The sequence below is a fragment of the Molothrus aeneus genome, chromosome 19, assembly GCF_037042795.1.
Source record: "Molothrus aeneus isolate 106 chromosome 19, BPBGC_Maene_1.0, whole genome shotgun sequence".
Classification (NCBI taxonomy): Eukaryota; Metazoa; Chordata; class Aves; order Passeriformes; family Icteridae; genus Molothrus; species Molothrus aeneus.
In genome coordinates, this window is record NC_089664.1 from 7805923 (window position 1) to 7824294 (window position 18372).

Genomic DNA, 18372 nt, shown 5'->3' on the forward strand with positions numbered 1-18372 from the left:
GGTTCCGGGGCGGAGGGGGGGCGGTTCCGTGGTTCCGGGGCTGGGGGTCGCGGGGTGACCCCCACCCCACACGGGTGTGTCCGCAGGGCCACTCGGCCCCCGAGCCGCCCCTTGGCCCGCCGGGGCTGGCGCACAATCCGGAGAAGCCGCGGTCATTGCGCAAGGGCGGCCGCGCTCCAGCGGCCGGCGCGGCCGCGTCCCCCGCGGGCCCGCTCGCAGCGTGTTTGCTCAGGGGCTGTTTGCTCAGACGCTGCTTCTGCTCTTCCCTTCCGCTCCACGTGAGGCCTTGGGCCGAAATCTCTCGGTGTTCGGCTGGGAGAGCTCGGCTCGTCCGGCATGACCGTCAGCTTGGCGCTGCGGGCGCTCGCCGTGCTCCCGCTGGGGCTGTGCTGGCTCCCTGAGGTGAGTCTGACCTCGCAACGGCCCTTCCAGGAACGCTGCCGGCCTTCTAAGAAAAGCTAAAAAAAAAAAAAAAAGAAAAAAAAAAAAGAAAAAGAAGAGGAGACGACGCGGTTCTAAGCCAAGCTCCGTCCGAGCTCGCTAATCACGAAGATAAAGCTGTTTCCTCCTTTGTGCAGCCCCTGCTCAGCCATGAGGGTTTGGCACTGGGGCTGCTGAGCTGTTCGCTGGCGTTCCTTCCAGCTCGGCTCCAGCGAAGGGAGAGCCTCATGTCCATTTGTTTTTGCTCTTCTTCTTCCTCTTGCAGAAATTCCTGGGCGCTCTGGATGCGGGAGATGTTCTGTCTTACTTTGGAACCAGCTCAGTGGCTGATGGTATGCAGGGCTCAGTGTCCCTCGGTTTAGAGCACGTCTGGCCCTTGGGTGTGGCTGGAAGTGCAGAGAACACTGATTAACAACCCCTGAAATTACCAGCGTTTGGTGTTTCTGAGTCCCAGTGCAAGTGAGACAATTGGGGTTTCAGTGTGAGTGGATGGAGAGATGTGTCAGAGCTTCAGATCTGCTCAAGGAGATGTGCTCGACCTCTTTGCACATTTCTGCTCAGTCTCCATTCTCTGTATCAGTGTTTTTCTTCTGACAAAAGCTTTAGACTAAGGGTAGCTCTAAATACTTGTTAATTATTATGATTATCTTTAATAAATGCACAAAGAGATTTGAATTCTGGGTCTGGATTGATGATAGCTCAGAATAAAGATGTTTTGAAGTTTCAAATCTCTAAAGGAAGGGTGTTGTGGTGTTGTCTCCTTGTGAGTTCACCTAGTGCTCATCCCAGTGTCTTTGCATTATGATAATTCCCACTCAGTAACAGTAAAAATCTGTAGGAACAAAGCTGTCTCAGCTTTTTTTAGACGAACTGTTCTCCTTATTGAGAGAGCAAATGCTCCAATAAATTCGGTGCCAGTTTCTGTTGTGTGTTCCCAGTCAGATTTTCCTCACTTTGGAATACACAAAAGCACAGAAATTCTCTGGCTCTTGGCACCATGAACCCAAGAGGTCACAGTTGTCATTTTTAGGGTATTTTTCCTGGGGAAATAGACCTTACATTGGGTTTTTGTGTATCAACCTTCCTCATAACTGCTCCCCTTCTTCTGGTCTTGTTTCATTTCTTTCAGTACCTGAGTTTGTTGTGGCTGAGCCAGCTTGCCCTTGTCAAGAAGAACATTTTGGGCTGAGGCCCTGTCGGGTCCAGCACTGCTCCATCCAGGCCTGGGGGCAGCTCTATGTCTTTGAATTCCTAGAGGACCATGCCCTCCTTTCCTCCTCCTTTGTGAGCAGCCAGGTGGTGAACTCTTCCTTTGTTTTACTGAGGAGATTCCCAGGGAGCTGCTTTGCAGGTGGAAAAGCCCTGCAGCCTCCTGGGGCCAGCAGCAGAGTCACTTTCTGTGAAGGGCAGCTGGTGAGTATGAGCAGGAACAGCCTCTGGGGCTGGCAGCTTCCTGCACCAAATATGTGTGAGCCATCCACTGAATAAATCCTTGCCATCCCCATGGATAGCAAATATCTTAGGAATAACTCAGAGGTGGATTTTTATCTGCTTCAGCAAGGAGTGGTCACCGTGGGCGAGGAGAAGATTCACATCAGGCCAGTCAGGAGCAAAGATGTGGCTCTGCTGAAGGACCTCGGCTTCTCCAGCCCCCACATCCTCTTCAAAAGTGCTGCAAGAGAGGCAAAGCCAGCCAGAGGTAACAGCCCTGCTGGAAAAGCTGTCTCCTGGAGCATTGCTTCCATGAGCTCAGAGGGAAAATTGGTGTTTACAAATACAGGAGTAGACCTGAAAAGGTTCCTCACCTCACCCAGTGTGTCTGATGTGGCTGGTTGTTATTTTGATAGCACAGGTGTGTTGCTAAAGCTGCTAGCAGGTAAAAGACACCACCAGAAGTGGGAAAGCTGAGCAAGCCCCTGGAGACCTGGACTTGCAGCTGAGTTATTGCAGTCTTTTGGGAGAGGGAGTGGATCTGCAGGACCTTTTATGGTGCGTTTGAACCTCCTGGTGTTCCTCTGTGCTGTCCAGCAGGGTGGGCTCCTCCTCGCCTGCACAAGAGGGCTGAGGCAGCTGTCAAACATCTGGAGCTGATGGTGGTGGCAGGGCCAGATGTTTACTTGTACCACAAAGAGGACACAGAACGTTACATCCTGGCCAACCTGAACATTGTGAGTGCCTCTGTGCTTGGGATCCTGTGCCCCAGGGTGGTTGGGGTCACCTGTCCCTGGTACAGAGCTCATGTGCAGGGCATTCCTCTGTGCTTCCCTTGGCATGAAATCCCCCAAATTCCCTTGTACAAGGAGTAGAAGGAGATCTTAGAGGATTTAAAATCCACATAGAAAATGTAACTCTTAATTTCATTACTAACGTTGCAACACAGGTAAAGAGTTTTCTCACCCTGGGATTGAGCTAAATCCATTGAATCCATTTAATATTTTACATTTCACTGTTTTATTTCTGTTGCAGAATTTTCATGTCTCTTTTTGCTATTATTAAGAAATTTTCTCTGTGTGTACTGCAGAAGAGTCTTTGGCATTCACTCTACCCTGTGAAACTTTTCATGCAGATTCTTCTCTCTGCTTCAGAGTATCTGACACATCCAACCACTTCTCATTTCTTGACAGATTTTTTAACATTTGTAGTGCATATGTTAGTGTTGCAGTGAGTGCAGCCCAGTTTTTGGGAACAGGGAGTGGGAGTCCCCAAGGCCCCTTGTTTCTTGAATCCTTTCTGTCTCTTCTCAGGGAGCAGAGCTGCTCAGAGATGCCTCACTGGGGGCTCATTTCAGAGTTCACCTCATGCAAATGCTGGTTTTGAGAGAGCCAGAGGTAAGGGGAGGGCTGTGTTTGAGGCCTGCCCAAGCCCCAGGCTCTTTGGAATGTGCAATGTGTGCCTTCCCTCCAGGCAGAGGTGAACATCACCACCAACATCACCTCCTCCCTCATCAGTGTCTGTGAGTGGAGCAAGAAGGTGAACCCCCAGAACGACTCTGACCCCCAGCATGCTGACATTGTCCTCTACATCACCAGGTGCTGAGCTCCCTGCCCTGGGAGGAGCTGGGAAATAAGATTAGGTCATTTTAGTCAATTCTGCTTGTCTGAGGACATTTGGATTTTTTATGTTTCTATCATAACATTTGAGCAGTGGGCACTGGTGTCAAAAGAAATGTTAGATGGCTGGCAAAGCTAGGCCAGGAAGGCTCAGATAAATTCAGCTGAATGTCTAGACCTGGCTTTTTTAGCTCTGGGGGGTTCTTTGCTCTTTCCTCTTTATGTCTCCCTTATTTTAGGTTTGACCTGGAGTTGCCTGATGGGAACAAGGAGCTTCGTGGAGTGACTCAGTTAGGGGGAGTCTGCTCCTCCTTCTGGAGCTGTGTCATTACCCAGGACACTGGCTTTGACCTTGGAGTCACCATAGCCCATGAGATTGGGCACAGGTCAGTAGGAAACTGCCAGAGCAGCCCAGCAGGTTTTATTCAGGTAAAAACATCCTCCAGTTTAGGAAAGAAGCCAAAGCACCTCTTGACATAAAAGGGAATTCCCCATGGATTATTCTAACTCTTTTGGTCATCTTCATGGATTATTTTGGAGAGAGTTCCTTCCATTTCTTGCATTCCTGCATGCCCTGTGACAATTAGAAGCTGCAAAGAGGAGAGAAACCCTTTGTGACAACAGTAGAAGGAAGGGCTGCAGAGGGAGCTCAGTCCTTACTTAGAGAAGGGAGCTCCAGCCTCTGGGTTTCCTCTTCTCAGGGCTCTGTGCTGCTTCTGTTACAGCCTTGGCATTGCCCATGATGGAGAGGGGAATCTGTGCAGCAGCAGTGGTTACATCATGGGCTCAGCAGGAAACCACAACAGCATCGACCTCACCTGGTCTCCGTGCAGCCGGGAGCAGTTCCTGGCCCTTGTCAGGTAAGGGAATGGTTGAGTTCTTCAGCTCCCTATGCTGGGAGCTTAGGAGAGAAAAACTTAAAGAATAAAAAAGTTTATTGAAAAATAAGGAACAGTGAAAAGCTTGGGGTTTGTTTATTTCTTAGCACTTGTTGCTGAGGTTAAACCCAGTTTTTGCTTCATTTTGCTGGAAGTGGCTTTGGTTGGTGCCTGACGTGCCTGGGCTGGGTTGGATTTCTCAGACACTGGCTCAGCCTGCACATTTTATTTACAACATCAGAGCATCCAGGCACTGCAGGCTGTGCTGGCTGGGTGCAGGACAAGAATGGGATAAAACTCCAGCAGCAGGGAACTGTGAGCATCTCCAGGCAGCTGCTGCAACTAAATCCATCCCAGCCCACAGCGAGCATGTGTTGTCTGGGAAAACAGCAGCCAACTCCCAGATGAAACTCAGCACAAGTCTGCAAACATGTCCTTGTCCTCACTACCCACAGCTGGGAAAGTGTTATTCCTCATGTTTCTATCAGTACAGGCCAAACAAGCTGCTTGAATGACCTGCCGGCCATGGACGGCAGCATCCCGGGGTGGAAGCCTGGCTTGTACTATGGAGCAGATGAGCAGTGTAAAATTGCCTTTGGGAGTGTGGCCACAGCTTGCACCTTTGCTGACACCAATGTTGTAGGTAGAAAGTTTCTTTGTCCTGCTAAGGGCAGCTGGGAAATGTTCAGGAGCCAAAATTCGGGAGAACTGGCTGGCAGCATTTTTATTCTGAAGGGATCGAAGGTGCTTTTCTGCCACAGATTTCTTGGCAAAACTTTCAAAATGTTTCCCTTCTCTTCATCATCTCCTTCCTCCACATAAATCTCCTGTAAGGTTTGCACAGTTGGGTGCTGTTGTGCACAGCTGGGTGCACCCACTCAGGGTCCTGCCTTGGGGAATTCTTGTTCACTGGATTCCTCCAGCTTCCCTGCCACGGCCCAAATCCCTTTGTCTGGGAAGCACAGCGTGTTTAATAGCTGCCATCTGGACATGTTTTGTTAATGAGGGAACACTAAGGTGGGTGAAACTTTAATTGCTTCAGTTGATCATCTTCCAGCATGAGAGCTGATGATCACTACAGTGAGGATCTTTTGACTTGCCCACAGCTTTTGCCCAATAGCAGGAAAAATGAAGGAACTTGCATTATTGGGTGTCTGGGGGAAAACCTGGGACATGCCCTCTTTGGGCTTTTGGGACTGTGTTGTTGAGCCTGACTCCCTGAACTCCCTGATTTTCTTGTCACATCAGGACATCTGTAAAGTTCTCTCATGCCATGTACAGCCAGCAGACAAATCCAGCTGTACTCGGCTTCTGGTGCCCCTCCTGGATGGAACTGAGTGTGGCATCAACAAGGTAAGGAGGCTCCCACCAGGACTGGGTGTGGGGGCTGTGGGGCTCAGACAGCAAAGCTCTGTCAGTGTCTGGAAGGTACCTGGCACTCACTGCCCCTTGGACAGGGAGCTGAAACCAGTCCTAAACTGGTACCATCATGTCCTGATTTTGGTCTTTCCACCCTGTCTTTATCTCTGGAGCTGCTTTGCAGTTCTGTAGCCTGATATCTGAGCCCTCCTTCTACTGGAAATGACCTGTGTGCTCTTTGCTTTGACCCCAGCCTGATGTTAGACCCTAATTAGGAAGGGGACTCTTCAGCCTCTTGTCAGAAGGTGCCTCATTCACCTTGGGACTCTGTGTTACTGGCCTGCCAAAGACAGGGACTCGTGCCAACCTTTTAGATCCCAGCCCTGCCGTGTTCACTGCTGCCAGTTGTTCTTGCTGTGTGTTCTTGCTCCTAGTGGTGCTCCAAGGGTCAGTGCAGCTCTCTGGAGGAACTGAACCCCATGGCTGTGGTCCATGGGCGCTGGTCTGCCTGGAGCCCCCTCTCCCCCTGCTCCCGCAGCTGTGGTGGGGGGGTGGTGCTGAGGCAGCGCTTCTGTAACAACCCCAGGTGAGATGTGGGCACCTGCCTGTGCTCAGGGCCTCAGGGCTGAGTCTTCCTCTTGGCTTTCCTCTTGCTTGCTGCCTCTGTTGAGGAATTGTGTCATTTCCAGGCCTGCTTTTGGGGGCCACGAGTGCCACGGTGCCAGCATGCAAGCAGAGATGTGCAATACACAGGTAATGGAGCTCAGCAGCATCTGCACTTCTGTCTCACTGTTGAGCCCTTTGAGGGATGGGTGTGTTGTGACTGTCCTTCCCACTGCTGACTGCTCTGGTAAAGATCTGGTGTACAGGCTCCATCTGTCTGACAGCAGGAGAGGTATTTGTGCCATGGAAGGCAGCAGGATTATTTAATAGCATTGTTCACATGTAATGAAGCATTTTCTCTATGCCCCATAGCAGGACAGATGCTGGGAAAATAGTGACTCACAATGATGGTTTTCTTCAGATGGGCTTTCTTGTATTGTTCCTATTTTCCTTATCTATTTGTTTTGTATAAATTGCAAAGATATCAGCTTCCAAGCACAATTCTCTGCATATCCTGCAGCCTTCCTTTAAAGTGGTTTTCTTTCTTTGCAGTTGTTTGGATGTTTTAATCACCAGGCACTGCATTTTGCCTTTAGCTAGAGGGTTAAATGTCAGTGCTCAGTCACTTCCTTTCCTTACACAATTATCTCTCTGGGATCCAGGCCTGTCAGATCACCCAGCAGGACTTCATGGCTGAACAATGTGCAGCAACAAATTTAAAGCCACTGTACCTTGATGTAGAAACACCATCCTTTTATACCTGGACCTCTGCTGTTGGCTTTGCCAAAGGTAAGGAATGTCTGGAACCTCAGTTTGTGCTCATGGACCTCTGTGCTATGGAATGAAAAGGCTATTTCACTGAGTGGTTTAGTTTTCACATGAAACCTGAGTGCTTTCTGAGAGATCATAGAATCCCAGAATGGTATGGCTTGGAAGGGGCCTTAAAATTCATCCCACCATGGCAGGGACACCTTCCACTACCCCAGGTTACTCCAAGCCCTGTCCAATCTGGCCTTGGACACTTCCAGGGATGGGAGTCCACAACCTCTCTGGGTTTTTTCCCATTGCTTGATGAGCAGCCCTGTGCCTTCCTGAAAGAATAACTCCTTCCTTGTGCCTGCCTGCTCCAGGGGACCTGCTCTGCAAGCACATGTGCAGGGCTGTGGGCAAGGAGTTCATGGTGAGCCGTGGGGACAATTTCCTGGATGGAACCAGGTGTGAGCAGGATGACACAGAGCACCATGGGGATCTCCATCTGTGTGTCATGGGGAGATGCAGAGTAAGTGACTGGGGACTCCAGGTGAGCCCTTGACAAGTGATCTGCACCACAGGAACCAGGGGAAATTGTGCTAGGAAAAAACAGTGTCCCAAACAACAGAGTGAGCTCTTCTCAGAAGAGAGTTTTGTTCTTGGTGTGTTGGATGGAGTCCAAAAATCTACTGTTCTGTCTGTGCATCCAATGCCCTCTAGATAAGACATTCTGCTAATTATGCAGTAAACACACAGGGCTATTCATCCCTAATCCAAGAAGCAATTGGTTTATGTGTTGGTGGAGGAGACATCATTAGCTGCTCAGCTTGCCTGCTGTAATTAGCCCCATAAAATGCTGAGTGTCTTGGAGGGAAGTTCCATGACTTGAATCACTGAGTCAGTGGCAAGATAAGGAGCAAAACCTGGGCATCACAAGTCAACAAATTGATTTTTGGAGTGTTGCTGATCAAAACTGAAGTCTAATTTCTGGAGTTTTTTCCTGGGTTGGACCTGAGGAAAGCATTCTTTCCTGATGACCTTGGATCCAACTCCCCCGCGCTGTCTGCATTTTAGGAACTGCTCAGTGCTGACCCGGCTGGATGTTTTCTGTTGTTTCTTTACATTCCCAGAATACTCCTTGTAAATTTTATGTTTTTCTCATTATCCTCGTGCTCACCATGTTTTGTGAGGTGTTTCCCCCCATGAACAGCAGAGGGTGTAGGCACAACCTGTTCTGATTTTGGCTCTTTCATTGGCAGCAGTGATAAATATGGATGTTATGGCAGCTTCCAAAGCCTGGGATCAGTGGCTGCAGCATAAATTCAGCAGTTGCACATGTTTTGCTGTTAAGCCTGCTGAGATCCTCCTGTAGCTTTGTGTAAATTAGTCTTGTTCGTGGGAATGGGGATAGAATCTCTCATCTGAGTTCCATGGGACTGAAGTGATGTGAGCTAAGTTTGGCTTTGGAGTCTGGGGAGCTAAAGATTCCTTTAGAACCTGCCATTCATGTTTACTGTCCTCTTGGGCTTTTGTTTTTTTCCTTCCTTCCTCCCTCCCTCCAGAAAGAGTTCATAGAAGAGAGCACAGAGCTTTGGGTTTAGGTCACAGGAGAGATTTTTTGGGCTGCTTCTTATGGGAAAGAAAATGTCACAGTTACTGAGAGTTGTGCTCTCAGCTAAGACCTCCCAGCCCCTGGCTTTGCATGTGCTGCCCAGTGGCAGCTCTAGGTACAAACACATCTTTTCCATTGTTGTCTTCCTAAATCCAGGTTCCAAATGGAAAGGGCAGTTTCAGGAGCTCAGGAATGTTGCTTTTGCTCACTTGTTTTCTCAGAACAGGCCAGGCTGACAGACTCTCCCCTCTGCTCAGGCATTTGGGTGTGATGGCCAGATGGGCTCCAGGAAGGCCATGGATCCCTGCAAGGTCTGTGGAGGTGACAACTCCACCTGCACCAAAATGAGTGGATCCTACACAGAAGGGAAAGCTGAAGGTGTGTGGTCCTCCCCCTCAGGCTCTGTTTGTGTGCAGTCAGTGTTCCAAATCTTCTCCCTTCTGCTTGGTTTTATTTTATGGAGGGTATGGAGATGGATTTTGGGAGGTGGGCAGAATGCCTTTTTTTGTCATAATTCTCTGGATGTGGGTCAGAAATGTAACTGTTTGGGAAGTCCCATAAATTGTTGGGAGCTGGGGGTGATATCAGATCACAGAATCAAATATCCCAGGGGATCCACAAGGATCATTGGGTCCAGCTCCTGGCCCTGCCCACCAATCCCACCATGTCCTTGAGACTGTTGTCCATGCTTCCTGATTTGTTAAATTTGGGAACTGGTCTGGCTCTTGCAGTCTCATGTAGAGATCTTAGCAGAGAACCTAAAAAGAACCAAAGAAATTTGAGAAGAGGACACAGGATGCAGCTCAGCTGTGTTTGCTGTGTCACCATCACTGTGTTCAAGGAGCAGGGTCAGGGTGAATTTAGGAGCTGAGCTGCAACCCCCATCCTTTCCCAGAGAGTTCCAGTGATGGAAGGTGACCACATCTTTCTCCTTTCCACCCTTCCAGAGTATGTGACATTTCTGTCCCTGCCCTACAACACCACCTCGGTCCATGTCACCAACAGGAGGCCTCTCTTCACACACCTGGGTGAGTGGAATGAAAAGGAGAGGAGTGGATACAGGCAGGGCTGAAAGGAGCTTGTGCAAACAAAGAAATGGAATTTTTGGTGCTGCATTTTGCTTGTGGGATGCTCTTCAGTGGGAAGCCATAGGAGCCACGCTCCATGGGATCTGCCAAACTTGGGTCAAACTGGTTCCTAGCAGGTGGGCAGCCAGCACCAGGGGATCCTGGTGACCACATCATGTCTCCTAACCTCACTGCTCCTCTGGCTTCTCCAGCTGTGAAGGTTAAAGGAGAGTATGTGGTGGCTGGAAAAGGAAAAATCTCAGTGAATGTCACCTACCCATCAGTTCTGGAGGACAACCAGATCAAATACCAAGTGTTTCTCACCAAGGACAACCTGCCAAGCCTGGAGGAAATCCATGTGGATGGGCCAACACAGGAAGAAATTGAAATACAGGTGAATGAAAGCAGCAGAGTTGGAAGGTGGCCAGTCAGAAGTGGCCTGGTGTGGGTGGCTTTGCTGCAGAATCCAGCTGTGGTGAATTCAGGGTGTCCAAGGCTGGGGGAGATGGTGTTCACTGAAGAGTGATGGGATTGCTGTTCTTGGGAATGGCTGGGGGTTGGCACTGGGGGTGATTGTGTGTGGAAAACCACACTGAGTTAAACCTTCTGCTTGGCTTATTCACTTTCAGTGCCCAGAATTCACAGGGTGGGTGCTCTGACTGCATCTGGCTGGGACTGAGGCACTGCAGTGAGGCTCAGGACTGGATGGAAAGAAGGGACACTGGCTTCTCCTTCCTCCATCCTAAGAAATAAATCCAAGTTTTCTTCTGCACTGACCACAGTTTTTCCTTCCCCAGGTCTACAGGAGGTACACAAAAGAATATGGCAATGCCACCAACCCAGACATCACCTTCAGCTACTTTGTCCCCAGGGAGAGCCTGAGCTATCTGTGGATTCCTCAGCAGGGCCCATGTTCAGTGACCTGTGGGGAAGGTGAGGCAGCAGGACTCAGTCTTGACTTTTTATGGAGACTTCTCCTTTGGTCTGAACTGAATTTCAAAGCAGATTGCTGGAAATGATTGTTAGTGTTCAACTGAACCAAAGAAAAAAGTGCTGAAGCTTTTGAGTTAAATTAACTAATCAGCAAATGAGCTGAATCATCAAAATGATACTGAAAATGTTTGATCACAAAGAGGATTTTTAAATAGGTCTGAACTGAACTCTTGGTTTTAAGACTAAATAATTTTCTCAGATTTTTCAAAGTTACTGAAGACTGTAATTTGAAGTTGGCTAAACATCAGAAGTCTGAGACCAAAGGGGTATCTGGTGTCTAACTAAAGCCTCAGAGCTAATTATGAAACTTCCTTCTTTGAATTCTATTCCTGTGCCATGGCTAATCCTTTCTGTCTCCCTGAAGGAATCATAATGCAGATTGTAACAGCTCACTCTGATAGATGGCCTGACATCTTGTTTACCAGATAATTCAGATGACACTGGCAGGCCTCTCAAGACTTCTGTGACAAGGATTAAGAAAATGCATTAATGAATATTTATAGAAGTCAATCTACACAACTAGTTATGCCTGGAGAGCTTTTCTCCAGCAAATCCCCTAGGTGAAGTGATTGCTGAAACCCTGAAGTAAAGAGCTCAAAATGTTCCAGAGCCTCCAGCTAATGCAGCCACAAACAGAAAAAAGAATGAGAAACTTGGGACTTAAAATAACAGAAAGTTGGGAATCTGGGCTGAAATTGCACCTTGAGAGCTGAAAGTGATGCACAGGCCCTCCTCAGCAATAATCATTATTTGAAAACCAGGAGGGTAGAGCAAAGATAAGGCTGCTGATGGATTCTGGACATTTAGTGCTCAGGGTCATGGTGCTTGAGATTCAGGAATGCCTGGCTCTCCTTGTAGCTCGTTCACTGAAAGGAGACTCCTTTTAGCTTTGCTTGTAATTTCTTTGAGTTTGACTTTTCATCTGCTTTGCTTTTTATGTTCATTATTGTTAAAAATCTTCTCTATAGCTGTAGCTTATGAATATTTCATTCCTTGCCTGCTGCAGGCACTGGAAGTCTCCAGTTTCTCTCCCAGTGCCTCTGGTTTTGGCTGTTGCTGATGCCTTTTTTTGGGGAGGTTGGTGCTGTTTGAGCACGAGGGCTCTGTGATGATATTACCTGGTCACTTCTACACAATGGCATTTAAAACCAGCTCCCTCCTAGAGCTTTTTTGCTGTCCCTCATCAGTCAGATCATTAGAAGTAATTTGTTCCAAATTAGGATTGATATCTTCGTTCTTTCAACCAGCCAGTTTAGAGCAACCTCTTCCATTTTGGCAGTGGGTTATCAATCAAACTTCTCCTCTGCTGTGGTGCTCACCTTGGAAAATCACTTTAAAACTCTTGAGGGAGGTTATATATCAAAGAAACAGTTTGTGTATTTAAAGGAAGTCTGAATTCCCACACAGCCCATTTTCTTACCCTGGTGATCAAGTAAAGCAAAATCTCTGCATCTTCCTTCCATAACAAGGAGCTGTTCACTTATAACTTTAATTCCTTTTCCTTTTGTGTCCCAGGGGTGCAGCCAGTGGCTCATGTGTGCTTTGATCAGACCAAGAATGAAGTGACAGAGGATCTGAAGTGTCTGGAGCTGCCACAGCCCCTCCCAGAGCACAAGCCCTGTGCCATGGAGCCGTGCCTCTACAGGTTGGTGTTCCTGGGAACTCAGCTCAATTCCTGCCTTGCTCTGCTACTTAACCCAGGCTCTGTATTTGTGTTGTCAAGGCTAAAAAAAAAAAAAAAAAAAAAAAAAAAAAAAAAAAAAAAGAGAAGTAGGAAGTTGTTTTTTTGTAGCAGATCCCAAACCATGTTCTGCCTTTCCTGGTCCTGGTCCTGTGAGGTAATTGAGATGTCAGCTGAAGGAATGGGAAATAGTTCTTCAATGTTTTACAGTAATCTGATAAATTAAGATATTTAAGGATATATCCAGAAGAAATGCCTCTCACATCCTTTCCAAGATGGTGCCAACAAAGAGGGTTGACCCTTGTGTTGATTATTTTTGGGAGGAGGACCAAGGGCCAAGGCTGCCCAGACGTTGCCCTCAGAGACCTTTTAGTGCTCAATAAAAAATGATTGCACTGTGAACTATAGCCCCTTAGCTTAGGTGCTTTTAGTCCTTGGAAGGACTTAAAGTGTTCTCTCAGTCACATCCAGACAAGGCTTTTGAAACAGAGAAGCTGAATACCCTGCATGACCCATTTCTGTAAGCAGTGGCCTGAGTAATAAACCTCCCTGATGCAGATGGGAGATGGGGTGATGCAGCTGCCTCCCATTTAGGTGGAAGATGTCTCAGAGAGATCAATGCTCTGCTGTCTGTGGGACTGGAGTTGCCCAGCAGAACCTGACCTGTGTGCAGTTCCATGATGGCCTGGAGACTGTGGTGGATGACAGCCTGTGCCCAGCAGAAGAAAAACCCCTCTCCCTTGTGCCATGTGTGGTCAATGTCTGCCCTTTGGGCTGGGACAAAGTGAGTTTGCTGGCTTGGCTTTTCAGGAACCTCACTGGGAGCTTTGCACTTTTATCTACCAGTTAAGAACCACCAGCTTACTCCTAGAGAGTGGTTTGCACCACTGCTCTGCCCAGTTAAAAGCTCATCCTGTCACTTTAGACAGCTCCATCCCTCTTTAATTGTGCTGCTGGATCCCTCAGTTCCTCGCGGTGGTTTGTTTAGGGCAGCTGTTTTTTGCTCTGTTCTGAGGAGGAAGATGCACACTTACTTCAGCCTCTGGAGCCACTTGGGCATGTCCAGCTGGAAAATCAGACTGTGTATGTCTGGAGCCCTGTAGCTGGGGAGTGTTCTGTCTCCTGTGGCAGAGGTGAGGCCTTTCTGTGCTGCAGGGAAATGTTCCTTGGCTGTAGGTGTGAGTTCAGTGCCTGGGAACCTCGGGGCCCAGCTGGTCTTTCCCTCTCTACAGTTCCAAGAGTAGCTGTGATCACAGTTTTTTTGGAACAGAACAGTTGGAGGGTGGTCTGGCTGTGCTTCAGAGCTGGGGGGATGAGTGCAGTAAGAGTGCCATGGCTTGGGCAGAGTTTGCTTGTTTTGTACACGCAGATGTGACACTTCTGACCTATTTGCAACCCTTGCATCCAAACCACACAGTCAGATTGCTTCCCTTCCTAGGTAAGACTCAGCTGCACTATGTTTGTGTGGCTTTTGACACCAAAGAAGAAACCCAGGAGGAAAACTGTCAGCCAGTGCCAAAGCCAGAGAGCAGGGTGGAAATCTGTGATCTCAACCCCTGCCCGCCAAGGTAAAGCAGTTACCAGGAGACAATGAGACAGTGAGGGGTCCTTCCTTTCTCTCTCTGTCTGCAGGGACATGATAAATGAAGGGTCAGGCTACTCTTCCCTTCTTTGGAAGCACAGCCAACTGCAAAAACTGTAGCACTGCTCCATACTCAGAAAACTCAGAGTCTTTCTTGGGCTGGTACATCTCAGACAGAAATCAGTGAAGTCCTCAGAGAAAAACTGAAAACCTCTCAATCCCTTATTACTCTGAGAAAGCAGGAGCAAATCTACAGCTGCAAAAGGTGGTGACACATTTGCCAGCTGTGCAATTTCCACTGAACATGAAGGAAAGTAGCAAGAATTAAATATTCTCAGAATCTGGAACAGCTGCTCTGAAAACTGAAGGAAATGCATTGCACTTTCCTTAGGATTTGTGGTGAGCTTGCCCTGCCCTGTTTGCTGTGGGACTGGAAAGCTACTGGAACTTTTTTTACAGGATGCCACTCCCAGGGCCTCTGGGTCTGATCTTGATCTGAGAGTGCAGTGGTGTGTGTGTTTTGGAGGGAGATAAGATTCTTTCTGCAGTTAAGCCTGTGTGTGTCACTCTGGGGAGGGCGGTGATGGACACAGAGTAAGATTCAGTGTGCATTTGAAATCTGTGGGCTCCTGGCAAAATGGGAATGCCCTCTGTATCCAACTCCAAACCTGCCCCAAGCTGCATTCCAAGCACCACACACAGACTGTGTGAGGCAGAGGATGAAGAAGGAGGAAGGGTGAGGGAGCTTCAGTGCCTTTTCTGCAGTGAGAGACAGGGTGGGGATTCATCCCTAACTCACTTTTTGTCCTCCCTGCCCTGTCAGGTGGAAGGTAACCCCAGCTGGGCCCTGCTCCTCCAGCTGTGGGCTGGGCTTGGCAGTGCAGCTGGTCACCTGTGTGCAGACCCTCCATGGCCAGGAGGTCTTGCAGGAGGAACATTTGTGCCCTGTGGCAGAGAAGCCCCTCACCAGTGTCCCCTGTGTCATCCGCACGTGCTCTTACGAGTGGAGCTTCAGCGAGTGGTCAGAGGTACCTGCTCCCCTTCAGATGCAGAAGTTTTCCACCTCTTCCCTTCCCTGAAGGCTGTAGGGGAGAAATAACAACTTTTGCCTTGTCTGTTGGCTTCCCACAGAAATGCTAAAGTGTTTCCAGAGGTGTTTTCCATCCTTTCCACTGCCCTGTGTTTAGCAGCCGTAGGTTTGCTTCCCACCTTCCTCAGCTCAATTTTTGGCTGCAGCCTAGAAATGGTTTTGGCATGTTTTCTCCTGGAATGCAGATATTTTGGGATTTTTTAGGAAGTGGTTCTGCAATTTAAATATATAGTTTGGAAGGTCCCCTGGAAAGGGGGGCATCTTATAGCTGATGGAACAAGAGCACTGACAGGGCAAATGCTAGAAGAGCATCAGTGAACCCCCCCAGATCAGGCACGAGCTTATCAATGCATTTATTTCCAAAGACCACCTGGAATGCAGGGATAAAAGCCTGTGGGTTTCTTCTTCTGCAGTGTTCAACATCCTGTGGGAACGGCATTCAGACCAGGCAGGATTTCTGTCTCAGCTCTCTGACCCACAAGCCTGTGAACCCCCTTTTCTGCCGGCACTTCCCCAAGGCCATCGTGGTGCGTGGCTGCTCTGCAGGGCCCTGTCCTGAGCAGGGGGGGACCCAGTCCCCTGGGGCACAGCTGCAGCCAGTGACACCAGCCACACACCTGCCAACAGCTGCAGCTGCCCCAGAGCACAGACACAAGGACCTGGGTGTGCTTCTGTCTGCTGGGCCCCAGGAGCAGACAAAGCCCAGTGGAGGTGAGGAGGACACGGCCAAAAGGAGCTTCTTGTGTGCAGCTGGGCTGTGGGGATCCTGCTGCCAGACAGGGACAGGAGCATGGGAGGGAAGACATCTGGCTGGGAGGGAAAACCTGCTGTTCCAGCACGTCCATGTTACCTGAGCTAGGAACAGTGACTCGCTTCCCTGTGCTTCCCAAAACTCTTCTGGCTTGGGAGCCTGTGGGACAGCAGCTCAAGGCTTCAGGGAGTGTTTAGACAACACTCTCAGGCACATGGTGTGATTCCTGGGGTAGTCCTGTGCAGGGCCAGGAGTTGGATTTTGATGATCCTTTTGTGGGTCCCTTCCAATTCAGGATGTTCTGGGGTTCTGTGACTCTTCCTGTGCTTTACCTAGAATATGTGACCTTACCTGTTCATTGTGCCACAAAGGGAATTGTTTCTCCTGTAGTTCCTTCTGGGTGTGTTTCTCACCTGTCTCTGCTGTCCAGGTGTCTGTGGAAACCTGTTTCTCAATGCCACTGGCATCATCAACATGACAGGCGTGGAGAGCAGGGACTGCACAGTGGCCATCGGGCGTCCCCTGAGGGAGGAGATCTCAGTGACCATCCTGGAGAGCTCCCTCAACTGCACTGCAGGTACTGCCTGCAGCTCTGGGCTCCAGCCTGGCCCTTTGGCAAAGCTGCATCTCAAGCTGCACCTTTTCTGGTGCCTTGAGAAGCTCTGGCTGCCTCAGAGCCTCTGTAATCTCTGAAACCATTTTACTGAGTTTTTCTGTTCCACCAAGTTGGTGCCAGATGGAACAAAATGAAGATGCTGCTTGTTCTCCCCTCACACAGTGGTTTCCTACCTGGTTTGTTGGTAGATATGAGATGAAAGGAGCTTATGGGGTTAAAGAAGCTGCTTATTTTGGCCTGTTATAAAACTAATGTACCCTCTAGCTGGAATCAGCAGTTAGATTAGTTAACTGGCCTGTTCTCATGACAGATTTTGATAAGATAGAAACAAGATGCAGAAATTACTTGATTCCAGACCTGTCTAAGAGAGACTTTGGCTTTTACTTGAAAGAAAAGTGTTTCTAGGCCCTGTGCTCATCCGTTCCAGGTGAGATCCTGCTGTTTTCTGGGCGAATGATGTGGCGGACAGGCTGCAGGAAGCTCCCTCTGTCACTGATAAATTCCAGAACCAACACACTGATTGTGAAACAACGAGTTGTGCTGCCAGGAAATGGGGTCATTCTGCAGTACAACAGCAGAACTGCAACCAAAAAATATTACCAAGGTACTGTACTGAAAGTTTTGCTCTTGCTTTAGATTAAGGCCCACAGAGTTCCATGAATAGTGGTTGCCTATGGAAATCTATGGGAACCTTGCTTCATTTTTAGCAGCTAACAATGCCCTTCTTGAGGAGTGTTGGATTCACTATTAATTGTGGACTCCTCTTTTGTTTTAAAGCAAACCCCCCCAGGTATTTGCTGATACTTGAAGGTGCCCAGCTGAAAATCCCTAAAGAAACTGTTCTGCCTGTGTTTAATTTAAATGATTTCTTCCTTGGAGGTGCTGGATACTTCTCTAAGCCATTTTCTCTTGCCCCTTTGCCCTGTCAGACTGTGACCAGCAGCTGTTTGGCCCCCAGGGTGAGATAGTGAATCCTGTGCAGTTTCCTGCTGAGAGGCAGGGGGTGGTGTGCCGGACGTTCATCACGGTGGCTCCGCGGCAGCGCATCTCCATCCGTGCCCTCAACGCTGACCTGGGCCCTGAGGGCAACCAGACTCACTTCAACTACATCCTGGTGAGGAGGCAGGAACCCCAGGGGGATGGTTGGGATGGGAACAAACCCATCTCCATTAGAAATTTCCACCCAGATACACAGTTCAGTCACAAACCAGGGACTGGGATCTCTGTTGTGTTCCTATCTCTGATGGCAATGATAATTTCTGATATCTACTGTATTTCTTCTAACCTTTGTAGCACAGCTTTTCCCTGAGTGACCAATCTGCAAGTCTCCAGTATTTTTAAGCACTTGTTCCATGTCTGGCCTGCTGAGATAAAATGGTTTGGTTTTTCTTGCTGCAGGTCCGAGATGTCAGCACCATGAAGACAGTGGTGTTCCATGGGAAGCAGCAGTTCCTCTGGCAGTCAACAGGAAGCCAAGCTGAAATTGAATTCCACGAGAATGTTAAGGATCACAGAACCCATTTCTGGGCTGAATATCATGCTATTGAGCCTAAATAAAAGCACTGCCCTGAGAAAAGCCCAGTTGGTCACTGCTGCCTGCTCACAGCACACATTTAATCTTCTTGCTTCCTCATCTGTTGAGTAAGAGCAATGTCTGCTGACTCCTTTGGGATCTCAGTCTTGATAGAGATCATACAAAACCCATGTAACCCCCAAATATTTAGCAAATCTTCCTCATATGGGTTTCCTATCTGATTTGGTTGGCATTAATGCACTTTACATGTCTGCAGGAGGTGACTTGGGCACTGGAGTGTGTCAGGGTCCTGCCTCTGTAATGTGGTGGGACCTTTTAGGAGAGTCATTTGATTTCTTGGTCTTCCAGTATAAACCTCTGTACAG

The 18372-nt window shown here is 48.7% G+C and overlaps 1 protein-coding gene across 2 annotated transcripts; it reads left to right on the plus strand.

The window, feature by feature from the left end:
• Window positions 1-178: 178 nt before the first annotated feature.
• Window positions 179-18050, plus strand: ADAMTS13 (ADAM metallopeptidase with thrombospondin type 1 motif 13). Of its 2 annotated transcripts, none has more exons than XM_066563090.1 (29): window positions 179-402; window positions 707-773; window positions 1571-1854; window positions 1999-2140; window positions 2470-2609; window positions 3186-3269; window positions 3346-3470; window positions 3731-3877; window positions 4217-4351; window positions 4858-5008; window positions 5618-5722; window positions 6163-6314; window positions 6418-6481; window positions 6994-7120; window positions 7462-7610; window positions 8951-9071; window positions 9641-9721; window positions 9973-10154; window positions 10558-10693; window positions 12269-12398; window positions 13029-13218; window positions 13450-13567; window positions 13873-14002; window positions 14840-15044; window positions 15520-15817; window positions 16288-16434; window positions 16901-17077; window positions 17403-17587; window positions 17872-18050. In XM_066563090.1, exons 1-29 carry the CDS (start codon window positions 337-339, stop codon window positions 18028-18030), a joined length of 4197 nt encoding a protein of 1398 aa, XP_066419187.1. In that variant the 5' UTR covers window positions 179-336; the 3' UTR covers window positions 18031-18050. The 2 variants fall into 2 exon arrangements, with proteins under 2 accessions (XP_066419187.1, XP_066419188.1); XM_066563091.1 differs by having other exon boundaries at window positions 2473-2609.
• The last annotated feature ends 322 nt before the right edge of the window (window positions 18051-18372 follow it).